This window comes from Balaenoptera musculus, chromosome 10 (assembly GCF_009873245.2).
Source record: "Balaenoptera musculus isolate JJ_BM4_2016_0621 chromosome 10, mBalMus1.pri.v3, whole genome shotgun sequence".
Classification (NCBI taxonomy): Eukaryota; Metazoa; Chordata; class Mammalia; order Artiodactyla; family Balaenopteridae; genus Balaenoptera; species Balaenoptera musculus.
In genome coordinates this window covers 66,904,675-66,928,395 of record NC_045794.1, presented here as the reverse complement: position 1 = coordinate 66,928,395, position 23,721 = coordinate 66,904,675, and the positions used below count along the sequence as shown (strand labels likewise).

Sequence of the window (23,721 nt, the reverse complement as noted above, 5' to 3'; positions counted from 1 at the left end):
AATATAATTAGAGTTGTACAAATGCATAAAAACCAGAACAAGAAAAACGCTTATTTCTTTTATTGATTCATTGGTACAAAGAATTTAATTCTGTGAAATATTTTTATTTTATTCATGAGCCCTTATATGGTGAATATTATTAGAGCTGTGTGAATATTGAGTTTAGTTGCTGTATTAGTTATCTATTCCTGTTTAGTTGCTGTATTAGTTATATATCCCTGCATAAACAATTACGCAGTTGTGCAAAACTCAAAACCAACTGACTTAAAACAACAGCATTTATTATCTTACAGTCTCTGTGGGTAGGGGTTTGGTGTGGTTTGCCTGGGTCCTCAGACTCAAAGTCTCTCATAAGCCTGCAATCAAAGTATCAGCCAGGGCTGCAGTCATCTTAATCTCAAGTAGGGGAGGAGTGGCTTCTGAGTTCACTTACATGGCTTTATTTCCTGGCTGCTTATTGGCATGAGACATTAGTTTCTTGCCACATGGACCTCCCCATAGCAATACTTGTAATGTGGCAGCCTCTCCAGAGGGTTGAGAGAGACAGAGACTGAGACAGACAGAGAGAGAGAGATCACAATTTTTGTAACCTAATCTCAGAAGTGACATCTCATCACTTTTACTACATTTTCACGAGTTCCAGCTCATACTCAAGGGGAGAGGATTACACAGAGACATGAAATTTAGGAAATGGGATCATTGAGATCCATTTTAGAGTCTTCTTACCACAGTTTCCAAAGATATCATAAACAATATTGCAAAATAAGTGAGATGTATCTTTTCTTCCCTTTCCCTTTTTGATAATTTTCTTCTTTATGGAATTCTCTCCCTGGGTGTTACCTCTGGTCTGAAATGATGCATCTCCTTCCCATGACTGATTAAAATTCGCTTTGAGCTATTATCCCTCAATAGATACTTGTTGAAGTAATCTTATTTTATGTGCAAGACATTTGGCAAATGCATTGTGGACAATGAAAGAATGAGTAACTTAATGTACTTCTTCCCATTGAGTTTGCACTTGAGGTGCTTAAGATTGGATAGAATCTGTGGAAATGGTTCTCTTAGTGACTAATTCTAATAATGTGTTATCTTTTAATTAAGCCTTAGGTTTCAATGACTTAGAATAGAAAAATAATGTATCATGGGAGAATATCAGGTACTGGGACCTGAAAGGAGTTACTTTTTGGCAGAGACCTTAAGAAGGCCTTGCTACCACCATATAGGCAACTGTCTACTCCAAGCCTCCTTCCATGGCTTTGGGGTTTTTTGAATGAATGTATTTTTTGAGAACCCACAGAACATAGTTAGATAAATCTCTGCTAAAGGAGTTAGAATTTATATGGAAAGAAAACACATAGAATGATAATGTAAGACAATATATTGGGTTGGCCAAAAAGTTTGTTCAGGTTTTTCGTAAGCTCTTAGGAAAAACCCGAACAAACTTTTTGGCCAATCCAATATATATGAAAATAAATATAATGAAAATTCAGTGGATGGAATTTTTTTTAATTATATTTGACATTTTTATTTTAGGGTGCAAAAACAAAAACAAGCAAACTCCTGGCTGGGCTGGTCAAGAAAGTGTTATTTGTTTTGAATCTGAAGTATCTTCATACATCCTGTGATTCAGGCCAACCCTACTCTGGCTTGCATTTTTAATATCCCCTTGTGGTAGGTTGAATAATGGTCCCCCAAAGATGTCCACGTCTTAATTCCCAGAACTTGAAAATATGTTACCTAACACGGTAAATGGGACTTTGTAGATACGTTTAAAGGATCTTGAGATGGGGAGATTGTTCTGAGTACTTGGGTGGTCCAATGTTATCATAAGGGTCCTTCTAAGAGGGAGGCAAGAGGGTTAGAGTCAGAAAAAGAAGATGTGAAGGTAGAATCAGAAATTAAGCTGGTGCTCTTTGAAGATGGAGAGTTGGGACCATGAGCCAAGGAATGTAGGTGGCCTCTAGAAGCTGGAAAAAGCAAGAAAGTGGATTCTCCACTGAAGTCTCCAGAAGGAACACAGCCCTGCCAACACCTTGATTTTCAGATTTCTAGTCTCCACAACTGTAAGAGAATACATTTGTATTGTTTTAAGTCACTAAATTTGTAGTAATCTGTTAAAGGGTCAATAGGAAATTAATACACTCCTTATCCCTGGGGATTCCACTCATCCACCACCAGGCTAGTTTGCTTAATCCTTCTAGGTAGTCCTTTTGGGTCAACTACATTTCAAGATGCACTCCTTCCTGTGCAGCCCACATCTAGTCCTCAGAAATGTGTGTGTTTGTGTCTGTGTGTGTGTGTGGGGGGGTGTGCTTTGGGGTTAAGGAGTGAGAAACAGGGACAGGCTTTGGTGCCCATGTCTGAAGATGCCAAACATCCTGAAAAACAAAGATACTGTACTATACACACAGAAGATAACAAATGTTGGTGAAGATGTAGAGAAATTGGAGCCCTTGTACACTGTTGGTGGGAATGCAAAATGGTGCAGCCAGTGTGAAAAACAGTATAGAGATGCCTCAAAAAATTAAAAATAGAAGTACCGTGTGATCCAGCAACCTCACTTCTGGGTATTTATGCACAAGAATTTAAATCACAGTCTCAAAAAGATTTTGTCACTGTGGCACTATTCACAGCAGCTGAGATGTGCAAAAGATGTACCTGGATGAATGGATAAAGAAAATGTGATATGTGTACACACACACACACACAGACATACACACATACATATATACACACAATGGAATATTATACAGCCTTTAAAAAGAAGGAAATCCTGCCAAATGCAGCAAGATGGATAAACCTTGAAGATATTATGTTAAGTAAAATAAGGCAGTCACAGAAGAACAAATTCTGCATGATTCCACTTATATGAAGTATCTAAAACAGTCAAAGTCATAGAAGCAGAGAGTAGTGGTTTCCAGGGGCTATGGAGAGTGGGAAATGAGGAGTTGATAACCAACAGGTATAAAGTGTCAGTTATGTAAAATGAGTAAGTTCTAGAGACCTGCTGTACAATATTGCAGCTACAGTTAATAGTACTGCATTGTGCACTTAAAATTTTGTTAAGAGGATAGATCCCATATTAAATGTGCTTAATGTATATAAAATGATATATATTTTTTCCTATCCAATATGTCAATAATGCCCCATTAAGAGAAGATGCTTTTCAATTCTGGCAGAACTTTTCTTTACAGTATTTTAGCAAGACTTGGTGCAACTCCTTGCTTGAGGATGTGAGGATGCTTGTCACCATAGCATTGTTCTTAGCCTTTGGGCCAAGCTAAAATTGAGAAGGATTCCAATTTTAATATTGGGTTATACATAGCTACTGCATTATGTATTCAGGATTCACAATCTAGTTTTGGGGATGCTGGAGGCAAAGGAATAAAGACTAATCTACCATCTAAAAGTAACTGCAGGCAGTTCTTACTTTGCATGCTACTGTGTTAACTGAAACCAGTGCATGTTGGAACCAGAGGAGCTGTGGCCTTGCTTTACACAGCAACTGAATTACCACAGAGCCATGCAAAACCAGGACATAGTTCTTATATTCACCAGATTTGGTTAACACTGTATCGTGCAAAGTGAGGACTATCTGCATTTATTGCCCAGAGGGCTTCATTTAAGAGAAATAGCCAAATTTCTTTGCCACCGCACTAATCTCAAGAGACTTAGAATTCTATGCACTTGGAATTCTTATCTGGCTGTGTGGCTCAGTTGAATGCTCTCATTTACATCTGGGAGGAATAATAAATAAGGAAAAATAAGTTTCAGAAATATTAAAGAAAGGAGAGATCCGAATATAAAATATTCCAATTTTATTTGATTTACTATATCTTATAAATCAAAGCATATTTATTATAAACTTTGATACTTGGTATTGGTTGGGTTTTTTGGGAACCTGTTCAGTTGAATAGAAGAAAACAAGACTGTCTATAGAACATATACCGACTATAGAACATTCTGTCATTGACTAAATCTCCAGGTTGGAAGTCTCTCACACTATGATATAATCTCAATTAGTCTAATAGCATAATATCAGTACATTTTATGCTCTGATTTCAGTCAGTTTCATTTTCTTTTATTTAATAGTATTTTGAGAATGTGATATTGATATTGCAAACATTGATTCATATCGGAATCCCGGTAGCATCAATTGAAATGGAGCTGCTCAGAAGAAAAAATAGAGAAATTATAGTCCTCTTGCTAGTTCTGGTTACCATTATAGTCATCATTCTTTACTTCAAAAACAGAAGAGATAGGAAATGAATTTAAAATCTATTTCTTATGATTTAGAACTTGATAAATTTTTTTCTTAAAAGAAAATAGCAATATAGAGGGAAGTTGTCTGCATATCCCTTAGATTCAAATTAGACTTCTTTCTGAAAATTTTGCATATCTTATTTTAGATAATGCTACTTATTACTGTTTTATCTAGTTCTCATCTCTCTACCTGATTCCTACATGACTATTATTTCCAAAATTAAGGTATTATCATGAAATACTTAATATTTAGCTGAAAATCCTGTGCCAGACTTGTCTGTAAGTGTGAACTTAATGGATTTGAAAATATTTCATCTGCTTTCTTGCCGATTTCTCATGATTACCTTGAAAAACTATATATGTTAATTGGTCTAATACATAAAATTTAGACAGATATAGTTAGATATTTGTTAGAAATATCTGTAATATACATATTTATTTTTAAATAAACTACTTGCCCTATTTTTGTTTTCAGTTCACAATCAATTCTTCCTTGTAGTTATTTATAAATCAGAATGATACATGTCTTTAAGGTACTGCAGTCAGTGGAATTGCTGATAATAGTTGGAAAAGAGATATATTTTATTCTTTCCTCTAAAAAAATCACCTCAGCATAATATCCAGTTTTTTTTTTAACCCAGTAAAAGTTTTAGGCTATTATTTACTGAGTTAAACATAAAACCTGATTTTTTAAAAAGGATGGGGTATTGTATTTTTTCCTAGATATCTACTTGTGTTTTGTGTCAGGGAAAGATCAAACATTATATAATTGAAGGTTTAATTGTAAATTAAGATCACAGTAATTGAGTCTGACTCTCAACCAATAAAGGCTGATAGACAAATTTCCACAAATTTTGTGTACCTAGGATCATAACATTGATATCCTCTTTTAAATGTTGGACCCTTCCTCTCAATTGCTATAGCGCATTTCAAACAGGCTTAAAGCTGCCCACCATGGTATATAAATATGTGACGTCAGATAACACAACACTGAAAGAGGAGTAAATTGCGTATACATTCATGAATTTTATACAAAAAATAATTCTTACTCTACAGCAAAAAGATTCCTCAAACTTTAGTAGGGAGAATAAAAATTACATATTTAAAAAATACTATTGGTGAAAAATTTATAAGAACCAAAGCCATAGAAATGCATGAAAATTATAGGGATAATTGAGGAGGTAAAATATGAAACTTAGGACCTCTTGCCTTTCAGGGAAAATACATTCTAGAAATTTAATGGAGATTCGTACCTAAAATTAATCTGTATGTTGGTCTCATCTACATGCATGCTAATGCTTATCTGTTTCAATGTATATCATTATGTAATGTGTCCATAGACTATTTTATACATGTATAATCTAATCTGTACCTGTACGTTATTCCATGCATAATAATAGCTACTTTTAATTGATAATTTACTATAGGTTATCAATTTAACTTTCCATGAACAATTGTAATTAATACTCCAAGGTCCTCCTAAGATAAGTAGTAAGACATAGGTTGACTTATTTTACATGAGGTATATAAAGCAATTTGCCCAAGGTCACATAGCTAGTAAGTAGTGAAGCTAGGCTTGAACCTGTTCTCTTGATCACTAAGATATTTCTTCTTGCATGTGTGTTACATCTTGTACGCTTGAGGTAGAATTAAAGGGCTGTTGGCTACTCCTCAGCCAGGTTCTCTTGGGATGATTGGTCCTCTGTTGTGTTAACAAAAATATCTGATCATCAGTCTTGCCATCCAGAAGTTTAAATTCTGCAGTAAACTCAAAGATAATCAGCTTCTCAATGGCTGGTATACACTAACCAAACCAATATATATCCAGAATGAAAATGTACTAATATAGGATAATGAACGTTTCAAAGTGATCCCAAGTACTACTGTCAGCCAATCAGCTTGCCCTCTCCTTATAGGAGTTCATGGGAGGCTAGATTCAACATAAATTTATGAAATTCCTTTAACATTTATTGGTCATGCTTTGTGATAACTACTGAAGATACAGAGATGGTAAGTGCCTCACTGAGCTAATTTAGCCCTCAAATGAATGGCAAAGACAGGTGAGTAGAATGACAATTACAAAATGATGTGGTAGAGTTGTGAGTGGGTTAAGTGGAAGATGCTGTGGAAGTAGCAGCAGAACCATTACCCCAGCTTGAGGGACTCAGGAAAGTCTCCTGAGAGGAGGTGATGCCTGGGCTGAGTCTCAAAGGGTAAGATTTATCCAGAGGAGGGAGGGGTGGCTTTCTAGGCAGAAGGATCTGTGGTGCAGAAGCATAGAAGTAAGAAAACACTTGACACAAAAGGGAAGTACAGGGTTCATTACGATAGAGAGTATAAGGTTTCTTTTGAGGAAGTGGTAAAAAGTGAAATAAGAAAAGTCTAGAACTATATAATGAATGACTTCATGCATAAATATGCTTGATATGTTTTTCATCCTAAAAAGAATAGGATCTTATTAAGGATTTTGAGTATAGGAGTAACATATACATATTTGCATTTGAAACACATCATTCTGAAGTAGTGGTTCTTAAACTTTAGCCTGCATCAGACTCACTTGGAGGGCTTGTTAAGAGTTTCTGATTCAGCAGGACTGGAGTAAACCCCAAGAAAATGCATTTGTAAGTTCCTAGGTGACACTGATGCTACTAGTTTCCAGGTCACATTGTGAGAAACACTTCTCTGGAGAAGAGATTGTATAAGGATGAGAGTAGAAAAAAGAACTCAAAAAAGACACTATTTTGGAGAAATCCAGGAATAAGGGAAAAATAAAATGAGGCTTTGAACTAAGGTAGTGAATGGAGTGGACGATGAAAGGGGGTAGTAGATTGAACTAAGCAGATATCTAGAAAGAAAAATTGACTGGCTTGGTATTTGAATACCAGAGTGAGGGAACACTCTATTGAGTTCCAGAAATCTTGATTGACTGTTTATTGGAAATGCCAAAAGAGATAAATGCTGGGAGAAGAAATTGGATGGAGGCAGTTGCCCAGAGTAATGGCAGAGGAGGAGAGGAGATGAGGTCTGATTTGGCCATATTAAATTTGAGATAACAAGTACCCATCAATGTGTAAAAGTTGGCAAAAAGGAGCTGAGTCTGAGTCAGGATTTAGCAAAAGGTTCCCTTTATCACCTCAGCCATATGGAAGGGAATAGACAAGAAAAAGAGCAGCACAGAAAAATCATAATGGAAAGTGCTTCAAAGAGGGCACTCCATGGAAAAGGCAGAACCTTAAATCTCTTTGGTACTTTCTTCAGAAAACCCTATTCCATGCAACACTGTCACAATTATGTTTTTGATACATATTAGATTTCCTGTCTAGGTTTGAGTTTGAAAAGGATACTTTGAACTTAGAAATATATAGCAAAAATCTTTGGAATTTTACTTTTTTGCTAAATCCAGTGGCATTAACGCTCTTATCTGTAGGTCAGACAAGGATATTCTTTTTTCCATCAGAGAATATCCACCTCACCTCAGAAAAATTCTGCTTGCAATTTTATTCATTTCTTCTACAAATATTGAATAAGTATGTTTTCTGCCAAGTCACTATGTGGCATGCCAAGATGTCCTCCACATTTTTTTCCACACCTCCACTTACTCAAGAGAGCATAATAGTTAAAAATCATTGCCTCTGAAGTTAGCCTGTTTAGCTTTGAACACTTAGTAGTTATGTAACCTTTGTCAAGTCATTTAAACTCTTGAAAACTAAGTTTCATCATCTTAAAAATGGTGAAAATAATCAGCTAAAAGAGCTGGGATGCTTTTTAATGAGGCAATAGAAATTTCAGCATGGCATCTGGTACAGTAAATGCTTAATAAATGTTAATTATTATGTTACCCAACCAAGGTCTTAGGGCAGACTTACCCAGTGTGCGTTCAAAAACAAATACAATTCCAGCAACATGAAATACTCAGACATTGTCACTTTATAAAATTTCCCTTTACAACCCCTATATGTTGTAAATTCAGCACCTTATTTCTCTGAATTCTTCCTCATGTTATTCTTCAGATTGACATTCTGAAAGATCCTTGAAGTCAGAGAGGATGTCATAGCCTCTGGATTCCATACACCAGATTCAGTGTGGTGCCTTGTGCTTACTTTGTGTGCAGCATGCACTTGTTGACTAAATTGTCTTTGTCATTCTCATGCCCTACTAGACTGTGAACTCTTTGAAAGCTGTGACCTTGACTTATTCATCATCATGCTCTCTGTGTCCAGCACAGTGCCTCAGTCATAACAGATGCTCAGTCATTCTCATTTGAAGGAATTAATTGTGTGGCTCAGGGAAAATTCAGATTTGGGCTGGACTATGCTCGCAGTAAGAGTGTAGATATTTTCCTTTATTAAAAATTTTTAAAGAATGACTAAATAGGGCTCTTTCTGGCTTCCGCAAGAAAGACGATTTATTGGTTGTGTGTGTTTCTTGCTTCTTCTCTGCCTCCCCGGAAATTTACCCTGTAAAGTTGCCAAGGAAACACTAACAGCTTAAGCCTGGTAGAGCAGGAAGATGCCTCATTAATAAACTCAGCTTCATTATTTGGATGCTTGCCTCAAGGAGCTGGTGTTCTGGGATGAAAGATTGTTTCCATTAAGCCTTATGTAAAAAACTGAATGATTTTTTAAAAGAAATTTTGTTTTCTGACTGTTAATCATTGCCAGTGCTATGTACCTACACACTATGAAATGTTACATAAAAATAAACATTATTGATTTTTAGTTTAATGTATTTGAACTGTTTATTAATGCTCAGCACATATGTTATATAAAGTTATCAAGCATTGATTTATTTATTGTGCAATAATTAGGGTATCAGGTTTTTAATTTGAAGTATTGACAGTATTTCACCAGAAGATAAATTTAATGTATTGTTTATTATCTATTAAATCATTTTGTGTATTTTCCTTCTTATGAACTAGAAACTCTGGGATATATAGAAATGTATTGCCTCAAGATAATATAGAGTTGAGTGTCTTTTTTAAGGAGGATATCTCATTAGTGATGTATAATGGAAAAAAATGTACACTGTGCTTGGGGTTATAACACCCAGGATTTCAAAGCTTCTTTGGAGCATTTACCGGCTGTGTGATCTTGGGCAAGTCATTCATTAACTTGTTCATTCAGGCATTCAAAAAAGATTTGATGTACAGACACTATTACCTTGAGCCATGCTTTCAAAGTGATACATGTATACAACAATTAGAAATACTTCATCATTTGTATACTCTGAGACTTGGCTTTTTTAGGTATAAAATTATATTACCTGCTTTACTCATTCAGTCAGTCATTCATCCATTCAAAAAGTACTTGTTGAGCTCCACATGCGGCCAACTGCTCTAGAGGCTGATGAGTGGCGCTCATCCCTTGCTGAACTCCTGACAACATTGTTCTTTTACCTTACTCCTTTGGGCTTGGAGTGGTTATTATGACTTTCTGTCAGTCTCCATGCTTCACATTCCGCTGGATCCATTAAACCCTCCATACCTCTATAAAATATCCTCTGATTAAATGCTCTTTTACATTGTTTTTGAGTTAGCCTTTTGTTTCTGGGTAGAACCTTCACTGATTTAGACAGTTAGTTATATTTGGCTTGTTTTTCGCACAGCAATGGAGCCAGTGTGGCTGGGTGGCATGAGAAAGAAGGATATGGCAAAAGACAAGATAAGTGAGGTGGGCAAAGCCAGATCATCACAGGGCTTGCATGACATAGTAATAAGTTTGTATTTTGCTGTAAGATTAGTGGGAAACCATGGAGGGGTTTGGATCATGGGAGTAATCTGATCTAATGTGCATTTTAAATAGATAGCTCTGACTGCAGTGTGGAGAATATATGAGGAATGAGGATACAAGAACAGATGCAGGGACAACAGTTAGGAAGATCATTCTTTAGCCCAAGGGAGAATATTGTTGATTTGGTCCACGGGATCAGGTTGGTAGTAATGCAGGTGGTAAGAAATGGTCTAATTCAAGCCATATTTTAAAGATAGAATTGGCAGGATTTGCTGATGGATTTGGACCTAAGAAACTGGGTAAATGGTGATGTCAAGATGGACAGTATTGGGATAGAAACCTAATTTGGGGGAAGGTTTGAGGTGAGAATCAAGTTTGATTTTGCATTAAGTTTTAGATAACTGTAATACACCCAAGTGGAGGTTGTAGGCAGTGTAAATCTCTGAGGATAAAAGGAATCCAGAATTCATTAGCATACATGGTACTTAAAGCCATGGTACTAAATAAAATTACACAGAGGGTGAAACTCAATGGATACTAAGACCAGAAAAAGTATTTCAAGAAGGGTGGAGTGGTTAACTGTGTCAAATGTGGCTTAGAGACAAGAAAAATGATGATGAACCTTGACAGTTGATTCAGCTAATTAGATGTCATTGGCAGCCTTGATAAGAGGGGTAACAGTGATGTAGTGGGGACAAAAGCCTGCATCGAAAGAGAATGGAACGTGAGGGACATTTGGGAGGAATTTTTCCATAAAAGGGATGAGAGAAATGCTTAATTTGGATATTTTGAATATATGAATTTTGTAAACTTCTCTACAAACATAAAATACCTCATCATATTTTTAAAGACCTTGAAACAAATTTTAAATATAATAATTCAGTAAATATGGTTGATGTTTTACTATTTTATATTGATTTCACTATACTAATATATATATATATTTCTTTTTTATAAATTTATTTATTTATTTGGCTGCGTTGGGTCTTCATTGCTGCATGCGGGCTTTCTCTAGTTGCGGCGAGCGGGGGCTACTCTTCTTTGTGGTGCACGGGCTTCTCATTGCGGTGGCTTCTCTTGTTGTGGAGCACGGGCTCTAGGCGCGTGGGCTTCAGTAGTTGTGGCACGTGGGCTCAGTAGTTGTGGCTCGCGGGCTCTAGAGCACAGGCTCAGTAGTTATGGCACACGGGCTTAGTTGCTCTGCAGCATATGGGATCCTCCCAGACCAGGGCTCGAACCCATGTCCCCTGCATTGGCAGGTGGATTCTTAACCACTGCGCCACCAGGGAAGTCCTATACTAATATATTTTTGATAGATTGTTTAGTGCATGGAAATGTACTCTATATTGAAATATAATCACTTTCTCTGAAGATATTCTAAAATAATTGCAAATTACAAATATGCATAAATCAAATTTCAAAATACTCATAGCTGGTAACAATATTGTAACGCTTTAAGTATTTTCATATTATATAAAGTGATTCTGTAGAAGAGTAGTACTTGAAAACTTGATATTAACTTTAAATGTAACTATTAGGTTTTAAGATATTCTGGGTCTGATGGCATGTGCAATGTTAGATTCAACTGACTGTTTAGAATTTTCTATTCTTCATTTTTAATGTATTTGATACCCAAGCTACCTTAACATCTTTTCCTTGACCGTAACTGGCTGATTCTACACTTCAGGAATAAAAATAAGGATCCAGCAATAGTCCTGAGTGAAACCTCAACTTCTAATATCCTCCTTTTTCCCACCTCCACACAGAGGAAGCAAGATTTACAACATCTGAACTTAATGATCTGCAGGGAAAACCACATGATTAATCCCTATAGCTCCATCATTCAAATTGTCTGTCAAGGGAAAAATATGTCAACTTTTAGAGCAAGGGAAAAAGGTGCAGATGGGCAACCAACAGCATCAGTGCAGCACAAAGTGGAGTTTATTTTAAACCTGGGTGGAGGTGATACCCATGCTCCAGGCTGCCTTCAAATCTCACTCTGCCTAGAGCTCTGACACTGACTGCTCCACTCCATCTGTGGCTCGCCCTTCCCAAGCCTTAAGACTTCTGATTCATGGGTCAGCCTTGAATTACCAGGTTTCCATCTCAGAAGCAGGGTTTTCCCATATTAAAAGAGACTGACTATATACAGCTTGTGTCAAGGACTGCTAATAACCTCGCTCAGGTATTTGACACCTTGGAGAGGGAAGTGAAACTTTCATTACCTGAATTTTCTTTTTAAGAAGTGAATTGGATTCCATAATTAATAGATCCTAGTTTATTTAGTTCTGTGTAGATAACAGCAGCCCGTATAAAGGAGGCTATATAATGCTGATATTAAGCAGCAAGCCGTCCCTGAGCAGCAGCACGTGGGCAGGTGCCAGGTTGGCTTGCCACACTTCTGTAGATTTGACTGGGAAGGAGACAATGAGTCCAAATGGATTGAAAGACTATATTACATATACAGCATAAACAAAGTCTCCGTGGTGTCAGCTTTCCACACCCCTAGAAGGGCCAGGACTAGGGTGAGAAAAGTAAGGTACTTAGGGCACAAAGTTTAAGGAGTCATTCGCTCTCAGGATTGTACAAATGTCAGCTTGTTTTTGCAGATGTCTAAGAATGAGGTGCCTAGGGTATAACATTTAAGGAGGCACTCACTCTCAGGATCCTGCAAGGGCAGGATCAGCACCTGTATGACCCTCAAAATGAGTGCCTCCTTAAATTTTGCACCTTAGTCACATCAGTAGCCTAAATCTAATCCTAGACGTGGTCGCTAGGCCCACAGGACAACACTAAATTGGATGAGCCAGATGACAGACAACAAGAGTGGCAGGCTGCTCTGTTGGGGAGGAGCCCACTCCATATTGCACCTTAGCAGTTTTATAGCCTGCAGATGGATCTGAGGATGGGGGAGATAAGTGCAGTGGAAAGTTCCATGCCTCATTGGTGCCAGGGAGGAGAATGAGAAACAGCCATGTGTAAGGTCTTCATGACTTGCTTACCTTGTCATGTTCCTGGATATTCCACCAAGACATGGGCCAGCCTAAGGTTAGCCTTGCCTACATGGCCCACGTAGATATGTGCAAGGTCACCAGGATGCCAGGATAAAGCTGTCCTCCTACAACTGGTATTAAAAACACAGGTTTGGAGTCAAACAAATATATTTTGTAACCCCACTTCTTAATAGCTGTGTGATATTGGGTAAGTTATATAAACCTTTTAGCCTAAGTGAGAAAAGAAATAACTACTTTATAAGGCTCTTATAACTACCCTATAAAACTGTTTATAATGTATATAAAGCATTTAAAGAGTGCCTGCATGTAGTAAATGTTCTGTAAGTAGTTATTATTTTATTAGCTGTTAAATCTAAATGAATATGATGTACAACATAGTTTTAAAAAATTCCATAACGTAGTAAAAAATCAAAGTTTGTTTTGAATGTTTTAATCAAACAAATAACATTATTACAATAGTAAGTTTAAAAACTATCTAGGAAATCAATGTTTTTACTTTTTAGTGTCTCCCTTTTTGTTATCTATATAAAAATACATGTAAATAACAAGATAGACAAATTTGTCAAAGATTTAAGTTATATTTTGTAGGTAAGATATTCAACAACCATCAGAAAGACTGACTCACTTTCAACTATTTTCAGAGTTTCTCAAGGGATTTATTTCACCTATTAATTTTACAACATAAATGCATTCATGCTCACTTATGCTTGTTATTCACACCTGAAAATTTTTTTTGCATCAAGTGATAGATAAGCCATGTTTAACTTGGGCATCTATCCAAGTAGGACACTGTCTCTCAACTTACACTCAAAATAGAAAATAAGATCAAAAAAAAGTTTTTTTAATTAAAAGAATAAACAGAATAAAAGAATATATCTGTATTCTCTTCAGAGCCATGAGTTCATAATTTGCTTTAATTCAACATGTTAAAAACAGAAATACCAATGCCTTTTCCATTCATCTTCAAAATACTATTGTTGCTTTAGTTTTTTTCAAGACCATGACTATCATGAAAACTTTAAAATTTTACAGATCTGAGCATTGGCCCAACTTTTCTACAATGGCAAGAAATCATCATGGTAGAAATTTTAATTAACAAGATGACAAAATGCCTCAACTAAATTGCTAAAATATTTTTTCTCTGAATTAATTTCCCTATTATCTCTCTGATAATGTCATCAGAAATTCTATTGTTAATATAATTTATATGCCTTTCTATGAATAACGAAGGTATTAACTCAAAATGTACTTAACACCTTTTTTTTTTTTCTTTTCATTTAAAATGTGCTTGGAAGAAACCTTTCATGTGAATAGAACTTTGTTTTTAGTCATGGTCATAACAGGAGTATTATCAAAAAGTGCAAAGGGCTGTGTGTTTTATTTTCTGTTAATCTAAGACTTGAGCCATTTTATTACCATTTTATTTCACTCCATGAAATTCTAAAACAATTTTTAAATTATATTTTATCTTTGGATTCAAAAGGAATGCTAATTTTGTTTGCCAATTTATAAATATGTTTCATGCTTAATTTTATTGTATACTGACATGATTTACTTCGATAACAATAGAAATGTTAAAAATCACGTAAGATCAAATAATTTAGATGATTTGATTGTTTATGGTATGCGTGGTGTTGGAATAAAGAATTTCAATAGGATGGAGAGGGAGGGCCTTTTCAAAGAGACTTTATATTGCAGACATATTAATTAGGATCTTTTAGTGTTTGGGAGCCAGAAACTTATCTTAAAGTTGCAGGCAGGGAGAACATCCAGTTTCAAACATTGCTCAAATGATAGTATCAAGAACTTAGACACTCCCATTATATCTTATAGAATCCATATTGCCTTAATTCTCTGGCAGGCCCCTACAACATTTGAAGCAATTTTTATAAGCCTCTTTTAGAACTAGAATGGGGAGGGAAGAAGTTCCTCAAAGGGACTGGGTAGGAAAAAATATTATGTACAATATATGCATTACGAAGAAGACAGTAAGTTTCTTGGCAAGCATTCTTGTGGTTGCCTTATCATTCATGGCCCTTAATAAAATATGCATGCAGAAGTTCATCACTCATCGAGTTCCTGTTCAAAGTCAGCTCCTTCAGATGGGAACTTTCACCACACCATCCCTTCCTTCTTCTCTGCCCTGCCTTTAATGTTTCCTTCACATGCTCATTAGAGTCCCATGTTTATTGTTAAGATTCCCCATTTTTGAGATACCAGTGAAATGATGTAATTGAGTCCCAAGTGAATTAGTAACATGTATTCTTTTTTTTTTTTTTTTAAACATCTTTATTGAAGTATAATTGCCTTACAATGGTGTGTTAGCTTCTGCTTTATAACAAAGTGAATCAGTTATACATATACAATATGTTCCCATTTCTCTTCCCTCTTGCATCTCCCTCCCTCCCACCCTCCCCATCCCACCCCTTTAGGTGGTCACAAAGCACCGAGCTGATCTCCCTGTGCTATGCGGCTGCTTCCCACTAGTTATCTATTTTACATTTGGTAGTGTATATATGTCCATGACACTCTCTTACCCTGTCACATCTCACCCCACCCCCTCCCCATATCCTCAAGTCCATTCTCTAGTAGGTCTGTGTCTTTATTCCCGTCTTGCCACTAGGTTCTTCATGGCCTTTTTTTTTTTTTTCCCTTAGATTCCGTATATATGTGTTAGCATACTGTATTTGTTTTTCTCTTTCTGACTTACTTCACTCTGTATGACAGACTCTAACTCCATCCACCTCATTACAAATACCTCCATTTCATTTCTTTTTATGGCTGAGTAATATTCCATTGTATATATGTGCCACATCTTCTTTATGCATTCATCTGTCGATGGACATTTAGGTTGCTTCCATGTCCTGGCTATTGTAAATAGAGCTGCAATGAACATTTTGGTACATGACTCTTTTTTTTTTAAAGAGAGAGGATGCTTTCACTCTCCCTTATTTTTTTTATTTTTATTTATTTATTATTTATTTATTTATTTATTTATTTTTGGCTGTGTTGGGTCTTCGTTTCTGTGTGAGGGCTTTGTCTAGTTGCGGCAAGTGGGGGCCACTCTTCATCGCGGTGCGCGGGCCTCTCACTATCGCGGCCTCTCTTGTTGCGGAGCACAGGCTCCAGACGCGCAGGCTCAGTAGCTGTGGCTCACGGGGCCTAGTTGCTCCGCGGCATGTGGGATCTTCCCAGACCAGGGCCCGAACCCATGTCCCCTGCATTGGCAGGCAGATTCTCAACCACTGCGCCACCAAGGAAGCCCCATGACTCTTTTTGACCTATGGTTTTCTCAGGGTATATGCCCAGTAGTGGGATTGCTGGGTCATATGGTAGTTCTATTTGTAGTTTTTTAAGGAACCTCCATACTGTTCTCCATAGTGGCTGTATCAATTTACATTCCCACCAACAGTGCAAGAGTGTTCCCTTTCCTCCACACCCTCTCCAGCATTTATTGTTTCTAGATTTTTTGATGATGGCCATTCTGACCGGTGTGAGATGATATCTCATTGTAGTTTTGATTTGCATTTCTCTAATGATTAATGATGTTGAGCATTCTTTCATGTGTCTGTAGGCCATCTGTATATCTTCTTTGGAGAAATGTCTATTTAGGTCTTCTGCCCATTTTTGGATTGGGTTGTTCGTTTTTTTGTTATTGAGCTGCATGAGCTGCTTGTAAATCTTGGAGATTAATCCTTTGTCAGTTGCTTCATTTGCAAATATTTTCTCCCATTCTGATGGTTGTCTTTTGGTCTTGTTTATGGTTTCCTTTGCTGTGCAAAAGCTTTTAAGTTTCATTAGGTCCCATTTGTTTATTTGTGTTCTTATTTCCATTTCTCTGGGAGCTGGGTCAAAAAGAATCTTGCTGTGATGTATGTCATAGAGTGTTCTGCCTATGTTTTCCTCTAAGAGTTTGATAGTGTCTGCCCTTACACTTAGGTCTTTAATCCATTTTGAGTTTATTTTTGTGCATGGTGTCAGGGAGTGTTCTAATTTCATACTTTTACATGTACCTGTCCAATTTTCCCAGCACCACTTATTGAAGAGGCTGTCTTTTCTCCACTGTATATGCTTGCCTCCTTTATCAAAGATAAGGTGACCATATGTGTGTGGGTTTATCTCTGGGCTTTCTATCCTGTTCCATTGATCTATGTTTCTGTTTTTGTGCCAGTACCAAACTGTCTTGATTACTGAAGCTTTGTAATATAGTCTGAAGTCAGGGAGCCTGATTCCCCCAGCTCCATTTTTCGTTCTCAAGTTTGCTTTGGCTATTCGGGGTCTTATGTGTTTCCATACAAATTGTGAAATTTTTTGTTCTAGTTCTGTGAAAAATGCCAGTGGTAGTTTGATAGGGATTGCATTGAATCTGTAGATTGCTTTGGGTAGTAGAGTCATTTTCACAATGTTGATTCTTCCAATCCAGGAACATGGTATATCTCTCCATCTATTTGTATCATCTTTAATTTCTTTCATCAGTGTCTTATAATTTTCTGCATACAGGTCTTTTGTCTCCTTAGGTAGGTTTATTCCTAGATATTTTATTCTTTTTCTTGCAATGGTAAACGGGAGTGTTTTCTTAATTTCACTTTCAGATTTTTCATCATTAGCGTATAGAAATGCAAGAGATTTCTGTGCATTAATTTTATATCCTGCTACTTTACCAAATTCATTGATTAGCTCTAGGAGTTTTCTGGTAGCATCTTTAGGATTCTCTATGTATAGTATCATGTCATCTGCAAATAGTGACAGCTTTACTTCTTCTTTTCCGATTTGGATTCCTTTTATTTCTTTGTCTTCTCTGATTGCTGTGGCTAACACTTCCAAAACTATGTTGAATAATAGTGGTGAGAGTGGGCAACCTTGTCTTGTTCCTGATCTTAGTGGAAATGGTTTCAGTTTTTCACCATTGAGGACAATGTTGGCTGTGGGTTTGTCATATATGGCCTTTATTATGTTGAGGAAAGTTCCCTCTGTGCCTACTTTCTGCAGGGCTTTTATCATAAATGGGTGTTGAATTTTGTCGAAAGCTTTCTCTGCATCTATTGAGATGATCATATGGTTTTTCTCCTTCAATTTGTTAATATGGTGTATCACATTGATTGATTTGCGTATCTTGAAGAATCCTTGCATTCCTGGGATAAACCCCACTTGATCATGGTGTATGATCCTTTTAATGTGCTGTTGGATTCTGTTTGCTAGTATTTTGTTGAGGATTTTTGCATCTATGTTCATCAGTGATATTGGCCTGTAGTTTTCTTTCTTTGTGACATCTTTGTCTGGTTTTGGTATCAGGGTGATGGTGGCCTCGTAGAATGAGTTTGGGAGTGTTCCTCCCTCTGCAATTTTTTGGAAGACTTTGAGAAGGATAGGTGTTAGCTCTTCTCTAAATGTTTGATAGAATTCACCTGTGAAGCCATCTGGTCCTGGGCTTTTGTTTGTTGGAAGGTTTTTAATCACAGTTTCAATTTCAGTGCTTGTGATTGGTCTGTTCATATTTTCTATTTCTTCCTGGTTCAGTCTCGGCAGTTTGTGCATTTCTAAGAATTTGTCCATTTCTTCCAGGTTGTCCATTTTATTGGCATAGAGTTGCTTGTAGTAATTTCTCATGATCTTTTGTATTTCTGCAGTGTCAGTGGTTACTTCTCCTTTTTCATTTCTAATTCTATTGATCTGAGTCTTCTCCCTTTTTCTCTTGATGAGTCTGGCTAATGGTTTATCAATTTTGTTTATCTTCTCAAAGAACCAGCTTTTAGTTTCATTGATTTTTGCTATTGTTTCCTTCATTTCTTTTTCATTTATTTCTGACCTGATCTTTATAATTTCTTTCCTTCTGCTGGCTTTGGGGTTTTTTTGTTCTTCTTTCTCTAATTGCTTTAGGTGCAAGGTTAGGTTGTTTATTCGAGATGTTTCCTGTTTCTTGAGGTAGGCTTGTATTGCTATAAACTTCCCTCTTAGCACTGCTTTTGCTGCGTCCCATAGGTTTTGGGTCGTCGTATCTCCATTGTCATTTGTTTCTAGGTATTTTTTGATTTCCCCTTTGATTTCTTCAGTAATCACTTCGTTATTAAGTAAGGTATTGTGTAGCCTCCATGTGTTTGTATTTTTTACAGATCTTTTCCTGTAATTGATATCTAGTCTCATAGCGTTGTGGTCGGAAAAGATACTTGATACGATTTCAATTTTCTTAAATTTACCAAGGCTTGATTTGTGACCCAAGATATGATCTATCCTGGAGAATGTTCCATGAGCACTTGAGAAAAATGTGTATTCTGTTGTTTTTGGGTGGAATGTCCTATAAATATCAATTAAGTCCATCTTGTTTAATGTATCATTCAAAGCTTGTGTTTCCTTATTTATTTTCATTTTGGATGATCTGTCCATTGGTGAAAGTGGGGTGTTAAAGTCCCCTACTATGATTGTGTTGCTGTCGATTTCCCCTTTTATGGCTGTTAGTATTTGCCTTATGTATTGAGGTGCTCCTATGTTGGGTGCATAAATATTTACAATTGTTATACCTTCCTCTTGGATCAATCCCTTGATCATTATATAGTGTCCTTCTTTGTCTCTTGTAATAGTCTTTATTTTAAAGTCTATTTTGTCTGATATGAGAATTGCTACTCCAGCTTTCTTTTGATTTCCATTTGCATGGAATATCTTTTTCCATCCCCTCACTTTCAGTCTGTATGTGTCTCTAGGTCTGAAGTGGGTCTCTTGTAGACAGCATATATATGGGTCTTGTTTTTGTATCCATTCAGCCAGCCTGTGTCTTTTGGTGGGAGCATTTAATCCATTTACATTCAAGATAATTATCGATATGTATGTTCCTATTCCCATTTTCTTAAATGTTTTGGGTTTGTTATTGTAGGTGTTTTCCTTCTCTTGTGTTTCTTGCTTAGAGAAGTTCCTTTAGCATTTGTTGTAAAGCTGGTTTGGTGGTGCTGTACTCTCTCAGCTTTTGCTTGTCTGTAAAGGTTTTAATTTCTCCATCGAATCTGAATGAGATCCTTGCTGGGTAGAGTAATCTTGGTTGTAGGCTTTTCTCCTTCATCACTTTAAGTATATCCTGCCACTCCCTTCTGGCTTGCAGAGTTTCTGCTGAAAGATCAGATGTTAACCTTATGGGGATTCCCTTGTGGGTTATTTGTTTTTTTTCCCTTGCTGCCTTTAATATGTTTTCCTTATATTTAATTTTTGACAGTTTGATTAGTATGTGTCTTGGCGTGTTTCTCCTTGGGTTTATCCTGTATGGGACTCTCTGTGCTTCCAGGACTTGATTAACTATTTCCTTTCCCATATTAGGGAAGTTTTCAACTATAATCTCTTCAAATATTTTCTCAGTCCCTTTCTTTTTCTCTTCTTCTTCTGGGACCCCTATAATTCGAATGTTGGTGCGTTTAATGTTGTCCCAGAGGTCTCTGAGACTGTCCTCAGTTCTTTTCATTCTTTTTTCTTTATCCTGCTCTGCAGTAGTTATTTCCACCATTTTATCTTCCAGGTCACTTATCCTTTCTTCTGCCTCAGTTATTCTGCTATTGATCCCATCTAGAGTATTTTTAATTTCATTTATTGTGTTTTTCATCGTTGCTTGGTTCCTCTTTAGTTCTTCTACGTCCTTGTTAAATGTTTCTTGCATTTTGTCTATTCTATTTCCAAGATTTTGGATCATCTTTACTATCATTATTCTGAATTCTTTTTCAGGTAGACTACCTATTTCCTCTTCATTTGTTAAGTCTGGTGTATTTTGACCCTGCTCCTTCATCTGCTGTGTGTTTTTCTGTTGTCTCATTTTGCTTATCTTACTGTGTTTGGGGTCTCCTTTTCACAGGCTGCAGGTTTGTAGTTCCCGTTGTTTTTGGTATCTGTCCCCAGTGGCTAAGGTTGGTTCAGTGGGTTGTGTAGGCTTCCTGGTGGAGGGAACTAGTGCCTGAGCTCTGGTGGATGAGGCTGGATCTTGTCTTTCTGGTGGGCACGTCCACGTCTGGTGGTGTATTTTGGGGTGTCTGTGGCCTTATTATGATTTTAGGCAGCCTCTCTGCTAATGGATGGGGCTGTGTTCCTGTCTTGCTAGTTGTTTGGCATAGGGTGTCCAGCACTGTAGCTTGCTGGTCGTTGAGTGAAGCTGGGTCTTGATGTTGAGATGGAGATCTCTGAGAGATTTTTGCCGTTTGGTATTACGTGGAGCTGGGAGGTCTCTTGTGGACCAGTGTCCTGAAGTTGGCTCTCCCACCTCAGAGGCACGGCCCTGATGCCTGGCTGGAGCACCAAGAGCCTTTCGTCCACACGGCTCAGAGTAAAAGGGAGAAAAAATAGAAAGAAAGAAAGAAATTGGCTATAATATAGTGAAGTAAAATAAAGCTATTGTAAAGCAAAGCTATACAGACAAAATCTCACCCAGAAGCATATACATATATGCTCACAAAAAAAAGGAAAAGGGGAAAAATTAATATATCCTGCTCCCAAAGTCCACCTCCTGAATTTGGGATGATTCGTTGTCTATTCAGGTATTCAACAGATGCAGGCACATCAAGTTGTTTGTGGAGTTTTAATCCGCTGCTTCTGAGGCTGCTGGGAGAGATTTCCCCTTCTCTTCCCTGTTCGCACAGCTCCTGGGGTTCAGCTTTGGATTTGGACCCGCCTCTGCGTGTAGGTCGCCTGAGGGCATCTATTCCCCGCCCAGACAGGACGGGGTTAAAGGAGCAGCTGCTTCGGGGGCTCTGGCTCACCCAGGCCGCGGGGAGGGAGGGGTGCAGAGGAGGCAGGGCGAGCCTGCGGCGTCAGACGCCGGCGTGACGTCGCAGCAGCCTGAGGTGCGCCGTGTGTTCTCCCGGGGAACTTGTCCCCGGATCACGGGACCCTGGCAGTGGCGGGCTGCACGGGCTCCTGGGAGGGGCGGTGTGGAGAGTGACCTGTGCTCGCACACAGGCTTTTTGGAGGCGGCAGCAGCAGCCTCAGCGTCTCACGCCCGTCTCTGGGGTCCGCGCTGATCGCTGCGGCTCGCGCCCTTCTCTGGAGTTCGTTTAGGCAGCGCTCTGAATCCCCTCTCCTTGCGCACAGCGAAACAAAGAGGCAAGAAAAAGTCTCTTGTCTCTTCGGCAGCTGCAGACCTTTTCCCGGTCTCCCTCCCGGCCAGCTGTGGTGCGCTAACCCCTTCAGGCTGTGTTCACGCCGCCAACCCCAGTCCTCTCCCTGCGATCCGACCGAAGCCGAGCCTCAGCTCCCAGCCCCGCCCCCCCCGGCGGGTGAGCAGACAAGCCTCTCGGGCTGGTGAGCGCTGCTCGGCGCTGAGCCTCTGTGCGGGAGTCTCTCCGTTTTTTCCTCTGCGCCCCTGTTGCTATGGAGTCTGCGCTGATAGCCGCGGCTCGCGCCCTTCTCTGGAGTTCGTTTAGGCGGCGCTCTGAATCCCCTCTCCTTGCGCGCCACGAAATAAAGAGGCAAGAAAAAGTCTCTTGCCTCTTTGGCAGCTGCAGACTTTTTCCCGGTCTCCCTCCCAGCCAGCTGTGGTGCGCTAACCCCTTCAGGCTGTGTTCACGCCACCAGCCCCAGTCTAGTAACATGTATTCTTAATGATATCCAGGTGTTGGCTGTTTCTCTGATCATAGATATTTAAATTTCTTTTCCTTCTATCTTCACTGAATTATCTTTCTTTCATCTTTGATTTTTTACTGCTATACATTTCCCCAGGTTCCTCAAACCTATCCATTCAACTAGATGCAAACAGATAACAAGTACCAGGGTCACAAGAAAGAAACTTTTTAGCAAAAACTGTAACTTATCAATTTAACCCCAAACTCCTATTCATCTACCTATGAGCAGACAGTTTTTTTGTTGTTGTTGTTTTGTTTTTTCATTTGGGAGGAGTGGGGGGATGGTTTAAAAATTAAAACAGTTGCAAACATTAAAGTCCTGAGAGATTTTACTTAAAAACCTAAAATTCTAGCTACTTTTGAAAAAGCCATATGATTAGTAACCCTGTGACCAAAGCCATACAACTGATAAGGCTGAGCTCTAGTTGTTCCTAAAACAGCGCACTTGCTCTCGAGTTTGTCACAGCATCACCCATTTCTTCATTTGTGATACCTTTGTCAATTGTAATCATTTCTCAGGCATGATCTACTGTGGTTACCGATTTAAGATTAGAAATCAATCCTTATAAAAGAATAGCTAATCTGTCCATATCTGTTTGTATTTTCATCTTCTATGTATAGTAATAGAGTGAACTGTAGATAATTAGATTTTTTTGGAGTTTAAGCATTTTCCATGGGTTCAATATTTGCAAATAATATGTTAAATTGCAGTTTCATTAAATTTTCTTTTTTTCTATTCTGCCGTCACTTCAGCTTCTTAGAGAATGAAACATCTGCTTTCCCACCTAGAGCCATTTTCTTTACATATTTCAAGAATAATTAGTCTGTTTGTATTTTTTTCTATTTACAGATTATACAGAGTTGGAGAAAATATCTAGATTTTTAGATACGACAATTGGTATATATAGCATTACAGTGTGTAAGATTGTCTCAAAACAAAAAAAATATATAGCTGAGTGCCCTAACTTTGTAGCTAAAGAAAATATTACACTGTGGGACTGGGAAATTCTCCATGCTGTTGAGTAGCATTTTACAATCGACACCTCTCCCCTTTTCAGGATATCGAATCCCTAACAGGAGGGCTGACTGGTTCTAAGGGGGCTGATCCACCGGTAAGTTAGATTCTTCATT

General features: G+C 37.9%; 1 protein-coding gene across 5 annotated transcripts in view; it reads left to right on the top strand.

Moving 5' to 3' along the window:
* PPFIA2 (PTPRF interacting protein alpha 2) overlaps positions 1 to 23,721 on the top strand; it is a 476,859-nt gene that overhangs the window by 70,990 nt on the left and 382,148 nt on the right. For all 5 annotated transcript variants that reach the window (XM_036867009.1, XM_036867010.1, XM_036867008.1 and 2 more), the window contains exon 3: positions 23,649 to 23,702. In XM_036867009.1, the coding sequence (XP_036722904.1) occupies positions 23,649 to 23,702 (54 nt within the window). The remainder of the gene's footprint in view (positions 1 to 23,648; positions 23,703 to 23,721) is intronic.